Genomic DNA, 22,465 nt, shown 5'->3' on the forward strand with positions numbered 1-22,465 from the left:
AAACGTATTATTATTCAAAATAATAATATTTTAAAAATCCCTTCAAGGAAATTATTATATGCATTTATTTCTTCATGCTGTTTTCGATATATGCCTTTTGAAATCAAGATCTTAAAAAAAATTCTACTCACCTGTTGTTTCTGTGATATGTAAAACATAATGCACCTTTATAACCCTCTATTAAAAACACAGTGAAAAACCCTGTAACTTTTAATCAGATAAGGCATTTTTTTAAAAGATTTTATTTATTTGAGGGCGCCTGGGTGGCTCAGTTGGTTAAGCAACTGCCTTCGGCTCAGGTCACAGTCCGGGAGTCCTGGGATCAAGTCCCGCATCGGGCTCCCAGCTCCATGGGGAGTCTGCTTCTCCCTCTGACCTTCTCACCTCTCATGCTCTCTCTCACTGTCTTCTCTCAAATAAATAAATAAAATCTTAAAAAAAAAAAAGATTTTATTTATTTGAGAGAGAGAATGTGAGAGGGGAGAGGGTCCAGAGGGAGAAGCTGACTCCCTGCTGAGCAGGGAGCCCGATGTGGGACTTGATCTTGGGACTCCAGGATCATGACCTGAGCCGAAGGCAGTTGCTCAACCAACTGAGCCACCCAGGTGCCCCTCAGATGAGGCATTTTTATAACCCCTCAATAGCTACTAAAAATCTGTATGAAGTGATGATAGAGTCATTGCTGGCACCAGTCCTTGTGCCTTGCTATCCCAGCTCCCACCAGAGGTACCACACTCTTTCACTCTCCCGAATTTTGCAGTAGCCATTCCCTTGCTTTTCTTCAGTTTTACCTCAAACATTGTATCTTTCAAACACAATATCTCGCTTTGTAGGTCTTGAGGCTTTCTGCAACATTATGTTATGTATACTTTCTCACAATTGGCTTTCGTTTTTGCTCAGTGTGATGTTTCTGAGATGGGTCCATATTGATGCATGTAGCTCTGGTGACTTTCCCCTGCTATATGGTATGCTGCTGTGTGAATACATTGTCATTCATTCATTCATGAACATTTGATTACTTCACATATACATATGTATATATACAGGTTGTATTGTATTTTCATTCCTTTGAATCAATAGTTCTTTATAAATTCCAGACACATAGCTTTCATTGGTTGTAATATTACAAATATCTTCTCTTCTTTTTGGCCTGTCTTTTCACCTTCATCTTTTGGTGTAGAAGAGCCGGTATTTTCAGGTAGCTGAATTATCAATCTTTTCCTTACGTGTTAGCACTTTTTGTATTTTGTTTAGAAAATCTATCCTTACATCGCCGAGATCTTAAAGATATTTTCCTGTATTGTCTTCTAAAAGTTTTATCTTTTATGTTTAGGTCTTTAATTAGTCTGGAATTGGTTTTAATAGAATGAAGTAGAGGTCCAGTTTTCTTTTCAAATGGATAACCAGTTGTCCTGTCACCATTTACTGAAGAGCTTATCCCTTACCCACTGATATGCAATACTGCCATAAACCAAGTACCCCACTAAGAGTGGTTGTGTTTCTAGACGCTCTGTTTCCTGATTCTTAGTTTGCTTTCATTCTTTATGCCAATACACATGGGGCAACATCAGCATCTATCAAAATGCCTTCTCTGATTTTCAATCCCTTTCTCATTTTGGCCTCTAGGGATTTCCCTTGTGAGCTCAGTTATGCATTTAAAAGGATGTTTGTTAGATTTCATCCAGTCTTTCTATGCCTGTAATGGGAAATTTTTCAGACTGCCTACTTAACCATAACCCAGTAATACAAAGTGAAGTTGCTTAGCTGATTCCTAAAACCAAATGTTTGTGATTATCTCACCTTGAGGATCTGAGCCAGAAAAAACACAAAGTGCTTAAGTATGAGGGAACTTTCTCTCAGTAAAAGAAGTAAAAATGACATTTTAAATAGCAAGCACGTTGGTTAAAACTTCTGTTTTGGTTAAAACTTCACATTAAACAAAAAATTGCATTGTGCAGGTCAGTGAAACCTGGTCAAAATAATACTTAGATTTCCAAAGTAAAATAAAGCAATTGAGCCAAAACAGTCAGACCCTCATGCCTGTTACAGGTAGAAAAAAACCAGTGAGATATAGAAGTCCTGTCCTGGGGGTGCCTGGGTGGTTCAGTGGGTTAAAGCCTCTGCCTTCCGCTCTGGTCAAGATCCTAAGGATCCTGGGATCAAGCCCCACATCAGGCTCTCTGCTTAGTGGGGAGCCTGCTTCCCTTCCTCTCTCTCTCTGCCTGCCTTTCTGCCTACTTGTGATCTCTGTCAAATAAATAAATAAAATCTTAAAAAAAAAAAAAAAAAAGAAGTCCTGTCCTGAAACAGCTTTGTGGGGAGGGATGTGGGAAAATGTGTCCATTTTGATGGACAGCTGTGATGGCATAGCAATATAAGCATCAGCACTATGTACATCAATTATGTGTCTCGTGAGAGTTAAGAGAATTAAATGAGTTAATGCTTGTAAAGAACTCAAGTGTCTCATATGCAGTATTATAAATACTTGTTAAATAAAAACAAGGGGTAGAATTACAACCATACCATTTGAATGATGTGTCCCTATTACCCCTAGTTAAGAAGCATGGACTCCACAGAGCTGAGCAGTGGTACAGAGAAGAGTCACTAACATTTTATCTATTTATAGCCAAATTCATCCAGAGGTATAGACTGTCCTGTCCTCAGATTGGAGGTAGAAATTGGGAGACAGAGAGAGATATCACCACCTTCTTTAAATAGGTCTCATTTAAAATAGGTCTCATTTCCTTTTTAAAAGATCTGGTGTTGGGGTGCCCGGGTGGCTCAGTTGGTTAAGCAGCTGCCTTTGGCTCGGGTCATGATTCCAGGGTCCTGGGATCGAGCCCCACATCGGGCTCCCTGCTCAGCAGATAGCCAGCTTCTCTCTCTCCCCTTCTCCCTGCCACTCTGCTTACTTGTGCTCTCTCTCTAGCTCTCTGTCAAATAAACAAATAAAATATTAAAAAAAAAAAAAGATTAGTGTTGTGTGCCACATTTACTAGGGAAGATTTAAATAAATTACTCCAGAACCATTAGCAGCATGCTTCATAGTAAATTCACAGATTAGGGAAGCCTGAGTGGCTCGGTCAGTTAAGCGTCTGACTTTGGCTCAGGTCATGATCCCAGGATCCCAGGACCCTGGAATCCCTGCTCAGTGGGGAGCCTGCTTCTCCCTCTACCTGCTCCTCCCCCTGCTTATGCTCTCTGACAAGTAAATAAAATCTCCTTTTTAAAAGATTTTATTTATTTATTTGACAGACATCACAAGTAGGCAGAGAGGCAGGTAGAGAGAGAGAGAGAGAGGGAAGCAGACTCTCTGCTGAGCAGGGAGCCCGATGCAGGGCTCGATCCCAGGACCCTGGGATCATGACCTGAGCCAAATGCAGAGGCTTTAACCCACTGAGCCACCCAGGTGCCCCGTAAGTCTTTTAAAAAAAAAAAAAATAGATTCACAGATTATAAGGGAAACACACTTTTCGTTATTCATATAACTTGTCAGAATGGGCTCAATTATTTGGGACTATGACTTCTTCAGTACAAGGACCATATTTTCTTCATTTCTGGTACCCGGCACAAAGGGAATGTTCAATTAGGCATGGGTGGTTAGGCAATGTAACTTCAAATTACTATACCTTCTAAAAGGCTTCCCAGGGCCTCTATTCCTGAAGTCCTCCCATTTTTATTTCACCAGGGTTGGAATCCTTTCAAGGGGCCTGCCTGCAATATATTCATTGAGTAGTGATGTCTTTACATCACTATAATGTTCATCCAGGGGCAAAGAAATGAGCAAATTGGCTTCTACAATAAGTGAGAAACTAGATGATTCCTCTCCCCACTCCCAATTTCTGATATTTGCCACAAAGTCTGCAAATTAACACAGCTCAACAAGCATGTATTAAGTCTTAACCATAGGCAAGCTATAGAAACAAAGATGAAAGAGAGGTAAATGCCAAGCCCTCCCTTCCCGAAGAACTTCTAGTTTATTTATTTATTTATTTATTTATTTATTTATTTTTAAGATTTTATTTATTTATTTGACAGAGAGAAATCACAAGTAGATGGAGAGGCAGGCAGAGAGAGAGAGAGAGGGAAGCAGGCTCCCTGCCAAGCAGAGAGCCTGATGCGGGACTCGATCCCAGGACCCTGAGATCATGACCTGAGCCGAAGGCAGCGGCTTAACCCACTGAGCCACCCAGGCGCCCCAAGAACTTCTAGTTTAGTAGGGAAAACAGACACGAAGCTTCACAACATTAATCCCAATTGTAATTATGATTATTTTGGTTTAAGGCCTGCCTTTTCACTACACGGTAATGAGGACAAATCAGAGTCTGCTCTTTACCACTATAACGCTAACATCTAACAGTGTCTGCCACTTAAAGCACTCAATATTTATTAAATATTTATTGTCAAATATTGTTTCAAAGGCATCAAGGATTCATAGTGTGCTCACTGCAGGACAGTAGGGTAACATGAACACCCTGCCCTTTATTTTGTATGTTGGGTATGCATGTGTTGAAAGCGATTCCTTCAGTGGGAGCTGATCGTTATAAAAATTGTGGGGTTCTTTTTCCAAAGTAATCAAAATTTTGTTTATCAGCCCTTCTGCTTGGGAATCACCTTTGCTTCTGGAAAGGTGCCAAGAAGTGACAGGGAACAAGTATTTGTCTTTGATTCTAAGGTTTAAAGAGGAAGAGTATAGTATGACTCTAAGTCAAGGATGATAGTACACCAAAACAAAACAAGAAGAGTACAAGGAACCATAAGATTCCATGGTTCCAATGACACCAGAAAGGCAGTCAGGGTAAAGTTAGAGTGGAATATAGATTGTCCATCTGCCTAGAAAATGCCCTGCAGTCTTTTTGTCTGAGGAAGTGAAGTAAACCAGCAGCAGGCCACAGGAATTTTGTACAAGACAAGAGGAATACCAGCGTGGTGGCTTTGTTAAGGTCTTTGTATCTCTTAAAATTCTGACTCTGCTTTTTCCTTTTCCCTTGCTCAGAACACCACAACCACCAATGGCTGAAATCTTCGTATGATAGCTGTTTATCCAAACTGATTCTTTTCTTTACTTTCTACCCTGAGCTTTTCATTCCTCTGCAAAAACTTAAACTCTCTCTTTCTTGTTTTCAAAAAGAACATCAAAAAAGAGAAGAAAGACAAAGCTCTAAAATAGTAATGTAAGTAAGATATGTAGGCTTTTGTTTTTATGCCTATTAGTATCCTATGTCTTCAAAAATATAACTTCATTAACAGGCATTAAGCACATTGTTTTTGTAGGCCCTCTCTGTGGACAGGGATCACTTTTTATATTTCTTTTGTTACTCCCAATAAGCCTGGTTCAATACCAACCGCATAGTAAGCACTGGGACAGCCAAGGGAACATGTAACAAATCTAATACACTGGACACTCCTACGATAAATAAAAATTGAAACCAAGAATTTTATGTATTCATTTCTGTCCTTGTTTTCCTATATATAGTACCCTATTCAGATGTCCTTATAAGCCCTTACCAGACTTTATTTTAGCTGCCTATTTAGATTATGTTTTTAATATCTTCCATGAAAAAAAACACATTGCAACTTTAAAAATTACAGAAGTAAAATAAATAATGATGAATGTTTAAAAATGAAGAAGGCTCTGATAAAATATTGGCAATTAATCAATATAAGGATGTTTTTATCATTCCTCTAGAAGTACAACTCAAAATTCAATTTATTTTGCAATAGCTATCTCTGTACCTGATAGTCAATACTCAAACATCAACAAATTATTAATTTTTTATTAATTTTTTTATAAATTACTAATTTTTTTTAAATTACAGTTTTTTTCTTAAATTTACATAGATGAAGAAAAGCAACACACTAGACAAGTTATTAAGTATAGTCTCAGGCTTATGTGGAATTACGACTGCTTTCAAAAATTACTGAAGTGTCTTTTCAAAGAAAATCTTCATACAAAGATGTTTGTCCATATAGCGGACTGTAGACAGCCACAAATGTGGCATCCTCAAAACAGCACATAACTAGTAAATATCATGCCACAAACCAACTTATTCCTTTAAAACTTCACTAAGTAATTCCAAGGAGTACAAAGAATATTACAGACTTCTAATGTTCATCCTAAGAATTAGGTAGCCTTCTTGGATTTTTTCTTCTCTGCTTCTTCCTTTTCCTTTTCTATTTCAGTTACTTGTAATTCAATTTCTTTGGCACTAAACATCTGAAAATATTTTAAAAAGAAATTTCAATTATACCAGTAATTTCTAAATATTTCCAATATGAAGAAACCAATTATATTTTATACATTTCTATTTTCTATTTAAACTTTAATTTTATATCTTCAAATATATAATGAAGTACATATCAGCAAAATACTTGTAACAAATATGGACAAAATTTGAACTCTATGATATTTCCACTATTGTGCTAAAAAAGCAGGGCAAAGTGTTACATATCCCTTATATGCGTATAATTCTGAAAACATTTTAATGCCAGCTTATTCTGTTCATGAGCAAGTAACTCATTATTGAAGTCCCTTCTCCACACCACTGTATGATTATCTGATAGGGTTTCAGCCATCGGAATAGCCAGAGAGTAGGGAAAAGATGACTTACACTGCTTTGTTTATAATTCCCTAAGTGTAAAGCAAAAATAGATTTTATTTTATACAAATAAATTTTATTATATTTAAAATTAAAGATGGGGAGCAACTTGCTCAAGGTCATACATCAATTTGCTGGAACTTAAGTCTATCTAACTCTAAACTTAAACCCAGGTCTATCCAGTTAAAGGCCATGCCGTAGCTGCCACACAGCATTTCCTGAAACAGCACGGGGGAGGGAGTCTAACTTTGCTGCCAGTGCATCTATTATCCTACCACGCATCAGTAAGGAATATATGCATGACTGGGTGGGTTTGACCATTTGGGTATATATGTATGTGCTGGAGCTGGAGAGGTAACCCTGGCCTCATTGGTTTTATGTCCTTGTGCTGTGGCGTGTCTGTTCTGAGACCCTAAACAGCAGGGGTGACAGCATGGCCCAGTTCTCATCTCCATACATTGTGCTCAGCATCATGGTTATTTTTGTGGGGCTGTGCAGGGCAGAACCTACACCTCTCTCCCTGTTTCTCTCATTCCTCATATTCCCATCTACTGGTTGGCTAATAAACGGTGGGAATGTGGTATCCAACAAGGCAACTATGCAACTCAGAAAACAAAAACCCCACCGCTCCATCCAACACTGATTTTTTTTTTAAGATTTTATTTATTTATTTGACAGAGAGATTACAAGTAGGCAGAGAGGCAGGCAGAGAGAGAGAAAGAGAGAGAGAGAGAAGCAGGCTGCCTACTGAGCAGGAGCCCGATGCGGGACTCGATCCCAGGACTCTGAGATCATGACCTGAGCCGAAGGCAGCGGCTTAACCCACTGAGCCACCCAGGCGCCCTCCAACACTGATTTTAACACTATTTCCTTCAAAACAAACGTGATGTAAAATTATACTTTTTAGTACACTTTTCATATAGTTTCCCATGCTTTAACTGCTTTTTACACTCTCAGCTAGACAGCTGGCAGACTGCACTGTATATAGTCCTACTTGAGGAACAAGCATGAACCACATTTCAGATGTTCTTTACCAGTGAGTCCTCTGTCATAGTACTCTGGACCATTTATTTTGTGGTTCAGTGGTTTTAACCCATAATGGCTAACAAAGGGTACACAAGAATAATGGCAGTCTTGCCACAAAGAAATACAGAAAGGTTATCACAGTAGGTATTAAAATTTAAGACTTACAGAGCTTCAAGGCACTTTTTTTTTTTTTTTAAATTTTATTTATTTATCAGAGAGAGAGAGGGGGAGAGAGCAAGCACAGGCAGACAGAATGGCAGGCAGAGGCAGAGGGAGAAGCAGGCTCCCCGCTGAGCAAGGAGCCCGATGCGGGACTCGATCCCAGGACGCTGGGATCATGACCCGAGCCGAAGGCAGCTGCTCAACCAACTGAGCCACCCAGGCGTCCCAAGGCACTTTTTTTTTAAAAAAGGTTTTTATTTATTTGAGAGAGAGATATTGAGAGAGAGAGACCATAGAGAGCAAGTGAGAGGGAGAAGCAGACTCTCCGCTGAGCAGAGAGCCCAATGGGGGCTTGATCCCAGGACCCTGAGATCATGACCTGAGCTGAAGGCAGATGTTCATGTGCCCCTCAAGGCATTTTTAAGTGAAAAGTAGAGAAAATAGATTTTTTTAAAAACAGTATAAAATAGATTAAAAAAAAAAAAAAAGTCAAGGGGTGGAGGTTTTTTGACATAATGAAAGCTAACACTACATTAGAAGCCTGGAGGCCCGACAGTTAAACACACGATAGCTGAACGACACCGCCAGGAAGCATATCTTGATTTCAAAAGATCTAGAAAGATAGGGAGATGAACTGCTCTTTATAGGAATACCTTGTTTTGATTGTGCTTTGCAGATTCTACATTTTTTATAAATTGCTGGGCTTTTTTTCTTTTTTAAGTAAGCTCTCTGCCCAACATGGGGCTTGAGCTCAGGATCCCGAGATCAAGAGTTGCATGCTCTCCCGACTCAGCCAGCCAGGCTGCCCTGTGCTTATTACAAATTGAAGGTCTGTGGCAACCCTAGGTCGATCAAGTTTATTGGCACCATTTTTCCAACAGCATTTGCTTACTTTGTATCTGTTTCACATTTTGGTAATTCTTGCAATATTTCAAATTTTTTCATTACTATTATATTTGTTATGGTGATCTGTGATCAGTAATTATGATTCACTGATAGCTCAAATGCTGGTTAGCATTTTTTAGCACTGTATTTTTAAATTATGTACATTTTTTAGACATAATGCACACTTAAGAGACAATGGTATAGTGTAAATATAACTTTTATATGTATTGGGAAACCAAAAAATTCATTTGACTTGCTTTATTGCAATATTGGTTTAATAGTGGTGGTTGGAACTGAATCCTCAGTATCTCCAAGGTATGCTGTATGTGGAGCTGGGAATAAATGTCCATAGACAATGTATATGCTAATCCCATATATGACTGACTCAGTGGAGGTTCCTACTTAGAAGAATATATAGTAAATGGGGTAAGACAACATATAAATCTCAGCTCCTCTAAGTCTTCACAAAGGACCAGAGATAGGTAACTGCTTGCAATAAACACATACAAATTAGTGAACATTAGCCTGTAGAAACAAAACAGATTACATCATAATGTCAATTGTGGGATCCTAACGGGTTTTTCAGGCTTTTAATGAAGACTCACAGATGTCAACATTTTGACAAGATTCAACTGTTGTCAAATTATTTTATATTACAGATGTTTTTTCCCTCTTTGGTTAATGACTTACTTTCAAAGGCTGGTTTCTTCTTATTACAGCAAGCTCAATGTTTTTTCCACCAGACTGGACAACCTAATGTAGAATAAGCACAATATTAAAATTACTTCAGCAAATCTTATTTTTAGTAAGGAAGTAGATAAGAACAGATCTTCTCTCCCCATGTTCTTCTGACTATGCTTTATTAGATCACTTACTTCTAGCAAAGCTCTTATTGCTAATTTGATGGCCTCATTGTCGTTTGCTATAGCATCTTCTGTGTAATTTTTTTCTAGAAATTCTCGGACAGTTTTAGCACTTCGGCCTATTGCATTTGCCTTGAAAAATAAAAGATAATTATTAATATCATTGCAATATGAAAGAATTTATGGTTACTCAGTGAAGTTTAAAGTTTATGGAGATATTTCTTAGTATAATTACCAAATGAAAATTGTAGTTTTGAAAACTTAGCAAACATTTCACAGCTCATTCTGTTACTATGTGAATGATCCATAATGGTGGCGTGACTTATCTTCAAACATCCCAGTGCCTCGTCCTGGTCAATGCCTTCTATTACTTTAATGGCTCCCAAGTCCTTGATAATCAGGGAAGACTGAAAGAGTTGAAATTCAAAAGATGTACAGAGGAAAGGAGGTAGGACTTTGCAATATAGTACCAAAGGAAGAAAGAAAAAGGATAAAAAGGACATCGACCTGAAGAAGAAAGCTGTTTGCATGAATAGGACTGTGTGCATCATTTTCTTAGAACTTAGAAGAAAGTGGTCACCTAATTATTGATTCATTATCTTTGATTCTATAAGGGAGAAAAGATTCTTCCATTCTATTCTGCATTTTTCTTTGTTCTTTAGAAATTTTCATCAGATGCCCTGGCTTCATAGACACAGGTAGGCATGTTCTTTTAATTCAGTCTAAATATCTAGGCAAGTATTAGTGATGATAATGAGGATGAGAATAGTAATTCTTATATAACAGAGCACTGAGGTACCAGGCACTATGCTAAGTATTTTACATGGATTATTTTCTTTAGCCATCACAAAAATAACTGAATAGTTACTATTATAAACTCCAATTCATGAATGAAGAAATGGGGGCTTGGAAAGGTTAAAATAAGCTTTATCAACCTCAGCACTATTACCATTTTGAGCTGAATAATTTTTTTTTTTGCTCTGGGGGTCTGTCCTGTGCACTGTAGGATGTTTAGCAGCCTCTATCCACTAGATGTTAGTAGCACTCCCCACCCCAGTTGTGACAACCAAATGTGTCTCTAAGGGGGTACAAAATCACCCCTATTTTTGAACCAGTGTTTTAAATAATCTTGCCTAAGATCACAGAGGGGATAGATAGAAGAGCTGAGCTTTGAAACCAAGTAGTCAGAATTGACACTCCAAGCTCTGACCTCTAGATGCTATGCTGCCACATACCCCTTTGCTATGATGACTTTAGAGAGAGAAAAGAACCAGCAGAAAGGCCCATCCTTGTGCTCAAGGATCCTGGCATTGAATAAGGGAATGTCTCAGTTCTAACTGGTTATGGTTAGTATTATGATTATAGGAAAGAGATCGCAAAAGAGATGTTAGGAAGTGAGCATGAAAGCATACCTTTTGTACTACATGACAGTGTATTGTTCTGGTGAGGAGAATATTATTTTTACTTCACAGAACTTTTTCTATTCCTTTATATTTCAGAGGGTTAAAAAAAAACAGCTGTGAAGTTTTAAATTAAATTTTGTAGCTTTGAAATTTCACTAAGATCAAAGGTAAAGACTTCAGACTGGTATGACTTTGAAGTATTATTTGCTACTAACTTTTCGGGGGTAACTAGTTGTTGCCCAGAGAGGAAGGATGTAAGGTAGAGGTTTAACCAGAAATCTCAATGAACCCTTAGAAGGTTACCTTATAAATTTCTGGTGACTTTCCTGTCCAATTCTTCTAATTGGCAATGTAAAATTCTTTAATTCTTACCTACTTGACTGGTTTCCTAAAATCTTCTTACCTCCAAATCCATCACAACAGACTCTTAGTTTTGCAATGTTTTTTTCCTGCATGCCTATAATTAATGATAATTTTCTATGGCAAAGATTATTAGCAGCCATCCCCAATATCCATTCTTCCTTTGTGACAGAACAAATATGCCTGCTGAAAAGCATCATTTCCTAGTCTTGGTTACCAACAGGAATATACAAGTGGAAAAAAATGGGTAGAACTTGTGAAACCTTTATTGCCTGGAATGAAGACAGGTTGGCTGGAGATTTAGCAGCCACTCTGAGCACATGGGCAAAGACTAAGATAATAAGAGAGAAATAACCGCAACTGTCTACCTTTAAACTTCTCGTTAAAGGAGAAAAGTCAATTGTTATGTGTTAAGAATCATCTCATCTCTGTTGTTTGGAGCCAGAATACCTCACAGATAAGTCTTTGTATATCTTAAAGATATACAGAACAAAATCTGATGGGGCACCTGGGTGGCTCAGTTGGCTAAGTGTCTGCCTTTGGCTCAGGTCATGAATGATCTCAGGGTTCTGGGATGGCACAGCGCTAGACTCACTGCTTAGTGGGGAGTTTGCTACTTCGTCTACCTCTGCCCCTCCCCCAGGGTTGTACACATTCTCTCTCTCTCTCAAGTAAAATAAATAAGATCTTAAAAAAAAAAAAAAGATTAAAAATTGATGGGGCACCTGGGTGGCTTAGTGGGTTAAGCCTCTGCCTTTGGCTCAAGTCATGATCCCAGAGTCCTGGGATGAAGCCCCGCATCAGGCTCTCTGCTCAATGGGGAGCCTGCTTCCCGCCCCCTCCTCCCTGCCTGCTGCTCGGCCTACTTGTGATCTCTCTCTGTCAAATTAATAAATAAAATCTTAAAAAAAGATTTAAAATTAATAAAGAAGATGATTTTGGCAGGAATACTTTATTTACTATTAGAATTTCTTAGCTGATAAGTAATACAATGGTTACATTTTGTGTGGTCTTCTACACAAAGTATGAAAGCCTGATGATTCTTGATCTTTCCTAGCTCTTTTAAATCCTCTCCAGTCAAGCTTTATCACTATGAGATGTCTTGTCAAGGTCAGCCATGACCTGCCCATCACCCTATCCAATCATTTTATTTTTTACTTGACCCATCAGTGGCTGTAGCTCAGCTGATCAACTCTTCTTGGAATACCGTTTTTACTTTTGACCCAGGACATCCCACCTCTGGGTTCTCCTTCTTCATAGACTATGCTGGATCCTTCCCCACCTTCCATTGGTCCAATACTGATCTGTATCAGGTCTTTCCTGGATTATTATTTGACACAACCTCCTAACTTGTTTGCCTGCTTCTACCCTACTGTACAGTCTATTCTCAATACAGCAGCCACACAGATCCTTTAAAAATAGTTAAGTCAGATCATGTTACTTTAATATGCCAAAACATCAAATGGCTTTCTATATCATTCTTCTTATTTTTAAAATTATTTTTAAATATTTTATTTATTTATTTGAAAGAAAGCAAGCCCAAGCAGGGGTGGGTATGTGAAGGGGGAGGCAGAGGGAGAGGCATACTCCCCACTGAGCAGGGAGCCTGATGCAGGGCTCAATCCCAGGACCCTGGGATCATAACCTGAGCCAAAGGCTGAGCCACCCAGCCGCCACTACATCACTCTCTTTAATATCCAAGTGCTATCCATGGCCTTCAGATCCTACAAGATCTAGCCCCTCCTACCTCTGTTACTCATCCTTCATGACTATCTTTCTGAATTCACCAAAGCACAGTCATATGCTCCACACAGAGCTTGATATCTTATAGATATGGAACATACTGCCATGTTGGAATTTACCCTGATTGGTTCCTCTGTTTGGAATACCACAGAAATAAGTACCTGGCCTGCTTCTTCCCTTGCTCCAGGACTCTTTAAATACCACCTTTTCAAAGGTGCTTTCCCTGACTACTTTACCTATCAATCACACTCTATCCTCCTAACCCCAATATCTTTTTTCCCCCATAGGACTTATATTACATAAATATCATCTGTACCTATTTTTGTCACCTCTGTATCCCCAAACCTAGAACAATATTTGATATATAATTCAAATATGTATAAACTGAATATTTGTTAAATTATAGACTATTAATATATTTTACTTTGTAACTTTTTTTTTAATTTTTTTTTATTTGACAGAGAGAAATCACAAGTAGGCAGAGAGGCAGGCAGAGAAAGAGAGAGAGGAGGAAGCAGGCTCCCTGCTGAGCAGAGAGCCCGATGCGGGACTCGATCCCAGGACCCTGAGATCATGACCTGAGCCGAAGGCAGCGGCTTAACCACTGAGCCACCCAGGCGCTCCTACTTTGTAACTTTTGATGGTAATTATCTTTGGGAATCCTACACTATGATATCCTTAAGTACAGAGATATCAACTCACATGCTTACTGCTCTGGTACTCAATTCCTTCTTCATTTCTGGCCCCTTAGGATTTTCTGTCTTTTTCATGAGTTCAGCTATGCATTAAAAACATGTTAATGATCATTCTGGCTTTTTACATGGTTATAGCTGGAGAATTTTTGATTAATTCAATTTAATGTAATGTGCCAAACCCCAGAACCTCTTACTCCACATTAAAAAAACAAACAAACAAAAAAACTTTCTGCAATATGAAAACATATAAAGAAGAAAAAATATTTCAAATAGAGTGTCCCCTCACTACTGGTCTGGATACTACCAGAACTACTGGGCTAATTGATTTTTTTTAAATTTTTTTATTTTTTATAAACATATATTTTTATCCCCAGGGGAAATTGATTTTTTTTTTAAGATTTTATTTATTTATTTGAGATAGAGAGCAAGAGTGAGAGAGAGAGAGAGAGAGAGAGAATGAGTTGGGGGTGGGGGGAGGTAGGGCTGGAGGGAGAGGAAGAAGCAGGCTCTCCACCGAGCAGGGCAACTGGCTTGGGCTTGATCCCAGGATCCTGGGATCATGACCTGAGTCGAAGTTCAACTGCCTGAGCCACCCAGGAACCCATGAGCTACTAACTGATTTCTTGATACTCTTCTGTTATGGAAGGCAGCTGTATGCCCTCAGTAGAAGAGAAACTAACTCTGGATATGAGTTTCCCTTCCCTGTACCAAATGGCCCACCTCTGTGAACTTGCTGAGTGCTTTCTTCACCATCAGGATATCCTACAAAACACTGCTGGTGACCAAGGAGGAAGTGAGAGAATACACTTATGGCCATGGGATTCACTAGTTTATGTTTCATGTTCTCTGATTCTAAAGAAGCCAACCTGGTAAAAACGGGGAATGGCCAACTGAAGACTCAGTTATAGCAGTAGAATCTTATGGAGCTAAAATCCTGTATGTGCCCTGACATGGGAACCAGTAACTTCCTTCTTTTATAGCCACAGATCTAGGAATCAAGGAATACCTGTCTCATTAAACCCCTAATGGGGCACCAGTAAAATTTTTGCCTCTTGGGTTGTATTAAAGGTCCTAGTTCCCAAGTTGGTGGGATGGTGGGGAAGGGGGAAGAGGCAGTGTTCTGCTAGGGGATATAACAATGTCACTGGACTAGAAGCTGAGACTGCCTGTTGGCAGTTTTGGACACCTCCTGCCTTTGAACCAGAAGGCAAATAATGGGTTACTCTGAGGATGGTATGATTTATTCTGATTATTAAGGGAAATAAAGTAACTACTATACAATGGGACTGGGGAGGAGATGTCTGGAACTCTCTTCATATTCTCATGTGAAGTGAAAAAAAGCTAATGGAAGGCTCTATAATCTATTAAGGCAGAATATGTAATGGACCATAATCTTAAAAAAAAAGTTTGTGTTAAATGCCAGATAAAGAACCCCAACAAACCAAAGAGCTAGTATCAGTGATTTCTGTTCTCATTTCTGCTACAAGTCATGTGGCCAGTTTATATTTTGATTGTCTATTTCTACTACCCATTTCACATGTCCTCTATCTGTACACTGTAAAACTACACCCTAGCACTACAAAGTATTGTCACTATACCATAGCTGTGTCCTCAATAGCCCATTGTATCACTTTATCAGGCTACTGGTATACTAGTAGGTCAGAGTAAAAAACAAAACATAGAAAAAAAACAAAAAAACACCTGATCTCATGGCTAAAGTGCTATTTAGTCTCCCCCAAACAGAAATTAAGCCAGAAGATTTTTTCTATTTTTCAAGACTAGATATCAGAATAAGCTTGATGTAATAGAAGGAACACTGTACTAATAAAGCAGAAGACCCTGAGTTCTTTTTTTTTACTTCTTTTTTTAAAATTAAATTTAATTTCTTTATATTTTTATAAACATATATTTTTATCCCCAGGGGTACAGGTCTGTGAATTGCCAGGTTTACAGACTTCACAGCACTCACCATAGCACATACCCTCCCCAATGTCCATAACCCCACCACCCTTTCCCGACCCCCCTCCCCGCAGCAACCCTCAGTTTATTTTGTGAGATTAAGAGTCACTTATGGTGGGCGCCTGGGTGGCTCAGTGGGTTAAGCCGCTGCCTTCGGCTCAGGTCATGATCTCAGGGTCCTGGGATCGAGGCCCGCATCAGGCTCTCTGCTCAGCAGGGAGCCTGCTTCCCTCCCTCTCTCTCTGCCTGCCTCTCTGTCTACTTGTGATCTCTCTCTGTCAAATAAATAAATAAAATCTTAAAAAAAAAAAAAAGAGTCACTTATGGTTTATCTCCCTCTAGATCCCATCTTGTTTCATTTATAAAAGACCCTGAGTTCTAATGACAGCTTTGTTATTAACTAGTGGTGTGAACTTAAAAAAAAAAAAATCACTTAACTCCTGAGTCTCGTGTACCAAATATGTAAAATAAAAAAGTTTTCAGATGTCTTTTGTTATAGATTTTTTTAAAGCTTCATTTGACTTCAACCAAAATCTTACAATAAAGTACAATATGTGAAATCAGTTAAATGATGATACATGGCCTTCACATACCACCGCAATGCATAGTTTCAGACCTAGATGATCAATACCCAACAATTTAAAAATTCCATAATTTGGGGGAGCCTGGGTGGCCGAGTTGGTTAGGTGTCTGCCTTCAGCTCATGTCATGATCTCAGGACTGTGGGATCAAGCCCCATGTTGGGCTCCCTGTTCAGCGGGGAGTCTGCTTGTTCCTCTCTCTGTAAGGCTCCCCCTGCTTGTACTCTCTCTCTAATAAATAAAAATAAAAATAAAATTAATTGAAAAATAAAAATTCCATAATTTTCCTAACTAGTTGATTTTAAAATAAAATAAAATGGTTCTCAGTATGACCCTAGGGAACAATCAAATTAAAATGGAAAATTATGTAAACTTGGAAATTGTTGTTATGATATTGAAACGAAATATAATGATATAATGATTAATACAAACAGGAGATGGCACACTTTAAAATATTTAGAGAAAGACTGAGGGTAGTAACTTGTTTTGTTCAAGGTATAGATTTAGGAGGCATAAGAAATCTAGTACATGTAAAAGATTTCTTAAATTGGCACAAAAAGTCTGGTATCTGCAGTAGGTAAATTCATAGTTTCTGATTACCAATTAGTTTGTCTAGTTAGCTTAAAAGAAAATGTGTGGCTACCAGTATCCAGATCTTTGTGGCAAGAATATAATCCACTGTTTTACTGGCCTGGTTAATTGGTTAATAAAACAGCATGAGTGTGGTCAGCTCAGATCAATTCCTTTAGTTAATACAGGCATAAAGACCCATTAATTTATATGGCTTTTAATAACAGTAAAATAAACACTTCATGAAAATATTCAAAGCCTGGGTATTTAAACTTTTTTAAAAAACATTTTATTTATAAATTTGAGAGAGAGCAAGAGAGAGTGAGAATGAGTGGGGGGAGGGGCAGAGGGAGAAGCAGAGGCAGGCTCCCTGTTGAGCAGGGAATCAACGCAAGGCTCAATCCCAAGACTCTGGGATCATGACCTAAGCCAAAGGCAGATATTTAACTGACTGAGCTACCCAGGCATCCCTTTAAACTTCTAATAATCTAAAAATTATTCAGATTCTATAATGTGTTTCTATTTTTATATATGAGAATATACAAAAATTTGTTTCTGGAAATTGCTACTAGTTTCCCTAGACCCTAGACTTTTGTATTAGATTTGAGTGTACCATTAAACAGATTATTGGGGTACTGAAAAAAGAATAATAACTTATGCAGAAAAGAAGCTATATTCTAGGAATGATGTGGGAACAATTGTAATGTACTGCCATATTAATAGAGAGTCATAGTTTGGGGTACTCTAACTCTCCTAGAATAGAGAATGCATTAAATATTTCACTATGGCTGGGTAGGAGAAGAATCAGTGAAACAAATGGGTTTGGGAGGGAGACAAACCATAAGTGACTCTTAATCTCACAAAACAAACTGAGGGTTGCTGGAGAGAGGGAGGTTGGGAGAAGGGGGTGGGGTTATGGACATTGGGGAGGGTATGTGCTATGGTGAGTGCTGTGAAGTGTGTAAACCTGGCGATTCACAGACCTGTACCCCTGGGGATAAAAATATATGTTTATAAAAAATAAAAATTAAAAAAAAAAGAATAAAAACTAATCATAAAATAAAATAATTATAAAAACATAAAAAAATTTCACTATGGGGTTAAATGCTCATTCAATTAAAAGCAGAAAGACTATTTCTACTCAAACCAAGTATCTGTATGAGGCAGTACTTATTTAGAAGAATGAATGATGCTAGGAATCAGATATATCTCTTACTTGGCCATTTATAGATACTTAGGTTTGTCACATCTTTTCAAAAGAAGACCCTGTGATTATTAAACCAAAGTGTTGGGGCACCTGGGTGGCTCAGTCAGTTAAATGTCCACCTTTGGCTCAGGTCATGATCCCAGCATCATGGGATTGAGTCCTGCATCGGGCTCTCTGCTCCTCGGGGAGCCTGCCTCTCCCTCTGCCTATTCCCCCTTCTTGTGTTCTCTTTCTTTCTCTCTCTCTGTCAGTTAAATAAATATATAAAAACAAAACACCAAAGTCTTTTTCTATCCATCAAAACATCATAGTTGCTGACTAGCTAAGTAGTTATGTAAAGTTTGTACCATCATCAATACTTTAATGCAACGTACTTTTTTGTCCTGTCCCTGAAAGTGACATTCACTGTGAATACATGTATTCAACTTCTAAAATGCATTAACAAATTCATGACTTACCTTCCAAGCATGGTAAGTACCAGAGGGATCAGTCTGATATAATCTTGGGATACCATCATCATCAAAACCTACAATTAAGGCAGAAATGCCAAAAGGTCTTCGTCCATTGCTTTGTGTGTATTTCTGAAAAATATTAATGTTTTTATAATTACTTTCTGTATGAGGCCATACAAAGAATGACACTATTATCAACTAAGAAATTTTGATAGCAGGGGTGCCTGGGTGGCTCAGTTAATGGGAGTGTCTGCCTTCAGCTCAGGTCATGAACTCAGGGTCCTGAGATCAAGCCCCATGTAGGGGTCCTTGCCGAGTGGGGAGCCTGCTTCTCCATCTCCCTCTGCCCCCTGCCTGCTTCTGCTCTCTTTCCCCCAAATAAATAAGTAATCTTAAAAAAAAATTTTAATAGTAAAGTATTCCTGCTAAAATAATTTTTTCGATTCTTATTATGTATTTAAGATCCTCTTCCTGACTTTTTCTGGACTAACTTCAATCCATGATGAAATTTTAATGAAATTAATGTATACAGTGGATAAAACAAAATAGTAACTTTGAATGTATATGGTAGATAAAACAAAATAGTAACTTTGCTTATATATGGTCTTAAAACCATTGTCTTGTTTCTTTATATATTTTTTGGTAACATAACTGGATTATAATCTTGTTAATATAGCAGAGAACTACCTAGTAAAGCTGATTTTAGTGAGCTGTACTTTGGAAGTGAGTTCTTGGGGCTGACTTTGAGAGACACAATAATTGTTACCATTATAATCAATATTCTTACTTGATACTATTATTATCAAATATATTCTGTTCCCTATATACTAAGTTATCTCTACAGAAAACTCAACTGACATTTCTCAAACAAGGAAACCTTTTGTCTCTTTAGAAGAAAACACGTTTTTTTCTTTCCAGACAGCAGGGCACTGGAAACCAATTGTATTTCTTTTTACTTTAGTGCCAAGAACTTCCTGGATTGTGCTCCAAAGAATGGAATTCACACTAATTCTAAGACTGGTGCTCTTAGAAGTTGAACATAGGGCAGCCCTGACAGCTCAAACTTACACCTCTTTTTCCATTTTTATATTTTATTATTATGTATTTTTATTAGGAACTCAAATTTTGAATGCAAACAGTTGGGCTACAAATGTAAATAATTCTTAAAGAACTGGGTTTATTTGTCTTCATTCTTCTGTATTTCCTAATATTCCTAGTTCACACAGAGGTATGAAGTAGATGCTTTGTAAATATACCTCAGAGGAGAGACCCCTTTATTTGTTTAATCAACCATGTTTCTTTTTCTTTAATGAAAAAGTACTTGCCCAGGCTTAAAATAATTTAAAAGTACAAAAGGTGTACATAAAGGATCTCTTTTGTTGCAGAGCCCCAGATCCCTTCCCAGTAGCAGTCACACTGTTACAGGTTTACAATATTAAAAGTTCTATGTGGGAGCCTTTATTCTTCTAGAAGAAAAACTAAAAACCACAATTGGGAACCTCATATACACAATGTTCTACACCTTGCTTTTTTGGTGAATATAGTGTGGAGCTCAGCAGGAAGCTTGAACTCAGGACCTTGAGATCAAGCCCTGAGCTGAGATCAAGAGGTGGATGCTTAGCCTACTAAGCCATGCAGGCGCCCCAGTGGATAACTTTTTAACTGCTGAGAAAATCAAAGCAAATAAAAAGGTAAAGTAGAATAATATAAAAATGTTGGGCTTCCTTGCAACATAAATTAAAAAAAAAACAAGGTACCTTTTTATAAGTATATAATTTAAAACTTTAGTATCTAGAATATATATAGTTTATTTAAAAAATCTCTACATGGACAAATGGCAAAATCCATGCCAGAAAGTGTTCTAAATGCTTTAAATGTATTAAATCATTTAATCCGTAATACAACTCAACAAAGTAGATATTATTTTAATGTTTATTCTATAAATAAGAAAATTAAGACAAAACAGGCTAAATAGTGTGCTCACAACACTAACTAGGAAGTAACAAACCCAGGATTCAAAACACCCAAATTCTGGCTCTTGGAGGCACATTTTTAACCACCAGGGTGCCTGTCAAAAGGACAGATAGTTTACACTAGAAGAAATGAAAATAGCAAACCAACATGTGGGGGAAAAAAAATCAACCTCACTACTAATTATAAAATACAAATTAAAACAACTATTACAGTACTATGTTATACTTATTTGCTAAATAAAAAAAAAATGAAAACCCTAGGCTGATGATCCTTCAGGGATACATTTATGCCTTGCTGGTTGCACAATAAAAATTGGTTCAATCTTTTTAGCAAGCAATTTAGCTACATATAACAAGAGTCTTAAAACCAATTACAATCTCTAATCTAGTAATTTCTTACTGAAAATTAATTTAGCAATATAATTCAAAAAAGAAAAATAAAGGCTGTGACAAAGATAGAGTAATGTTATTAAAGTACTAAATTGAGAAAGAGAATGAGAAATGGAAAGAAACTGGAAACAATCTAAATAATTACCAGTGAACAACTGGAAACAGTCTTATATAGTTCGTAAGAATGAGAAGCATGCATAAGGATTATGCTGACAAATGTAAAGTACACATAAAAGAGAACAAATACTTATATACATTGTGATTATACTTAATGTCAAACCATGTACCTGTGTATGAATTCAGAAATTCTATCCAGAGGTGCCTGGGTGGCTCAGTAGGTTGAGCATCTGACTCTTGATTTCCCCTCATGTTGTGATCTCAGTGTTGTGGACTGAGCCCTGCATTGGGCTGTGCTGAGTGTGGAGCCTGTTTAAGATTCTTTCTCTCCCTCTCCTCTGTCCCCCTCCCATTGCACTCTTTCTCTCTCTCTAAAATAATAATAAATACAAAAAACTTAGGTTTTAAAAAATAATAATAACAAATAAATCTTAAAACAAAACAAAACAGGTCATATCCAAACCTGCTCAGTTGTGGTTAGGTTTGTAGATAAAAGAACCATGCTTCTTTAGTAAACATATTAAGAAAAAAAAAAAAGTTTTCATTACTGTATCACTAGAGGTATAGAAATCCTCTTAAAATATGAGATTTATTGCTCTTTGAAATTTTAATATAATTCTTAGAATTGATAGTAATTGAGATTTCTAATGCTCAAATCAATGCAGTCCACTGGAATAAGAGTATGAATATGAAGTAAGTGTGAGAAAGAATAAGGGTTTTAGTAGATTTAATAGATTAAATGACTGGAGGGACGCCTGGGTGGCTCAGTTGGTTAAGCAGCTGCCTTCGGCTCAGGTCATGATCCCAGAGTCCTGGGATCGAGTCCCACATTGGGCTCCTTGCTTGGCAGGGAGCCTGCTTCTCCCTCTGTCTCTGCCTGCCATTCTGTCTGCCTTGATCGCTCTCGCTCCTTCTCTCTCTCTGACAAATAAATAAAATCTTTAAAAAAAATAGATTAAATGACTGGAAATATTGTAGTATTCTCATAACAGGAACTGTAATGATGTAAAAGAAGAAAACCTTTAGAAATCTGTTGGAATAGTGGCTTACCTGCTTTAAGGTTGCTATGAAGCGAGTTATATATTCTACGGTGACTGGGTCCTCGACTGTGAGCTTATGACTCTGGCACTCCACACGGGCTCTGTTTATTACTACTCTAGCATCAGCAGTCAGTCCTATAAAAGTAGGTAATACATTTTCAAAAAAGAATGACTTTTGTCAAAAGGGTTTTTTTCTTTTTAGCTACCATGAAATCTTTCTTATAATGTCCATAGTTTTTTCAATATACGTCCATTATAAATAATAAATAATCTACAAAACAGAATATCACTCGTCCAACATTTAATACTTAATCTAATACATTCTTATTTACTTTTAAAAGAAATAGTTTTAGGGGTACCTGGGTGGCTCAGCCAGTTAAGCAACTGCTTTCAGCTCAGGTCATGATCCTGGACTCCCAGGATCAAGTTCCTTGGCTTGA

At 37.7% G+C, this 22,465-nt stretch overlaps 1 protein-coding gene across 1 annotated transcript in view; it reads right to left on the reverse strand.

Annotated features, from left to right (window-relative positions):
- Nucleotides 1-5,824: 5,824 nt before the first annotated feature.
- The window catches only part of PSMA8 (proteasome 20S subunit alpha 8), a 41,817-nt gene continuing 25,176 nt past the window's right edge, over nt 5,825-22,465 (reverse strand). The window contains exons 3-7 of the mRNA XM_059139594.1: nt 22,036-22,160; nt 18,512-18,634; nt 9,548-9,667; nt 9,363-9,425; nt 5,825-6,217 (exon numbers count right to left, since the gene is read on the reverse strand). Of these exons, the coding sequence (XP_058995577.1) occupies nt 6,125-6,217; nt 9,363-9,425; nt 9,548-9,667; nt 18,512-18,634; nt 22,036-22,160 (524 nt within the window). The 3' untranslated portion in view covers nt 5,825-6,124. The remainder of the gene's footprint in view (nt 6,218-9,362; nt 9,426-9,547; nt 9,668-18,511; nt 18,635-22,035; nt 22,161-22,465) is intronic.

The sequence above is a fragment of the Mustela lutreola genome, chromosome 11, assembly GCF_030435805.1.
Source record: "Mustela lutreola isolate mMusLut2 chromosome 11, mMusLut2.pri, whole genome shotgun sequence".
In the NCBI taxonomy this organism is placed as follows: Eukaryota; Metazoa; Chordata; class Mammalia; order Carnivora; family Mustelidae; genus Mustela; species Mustela lutreola.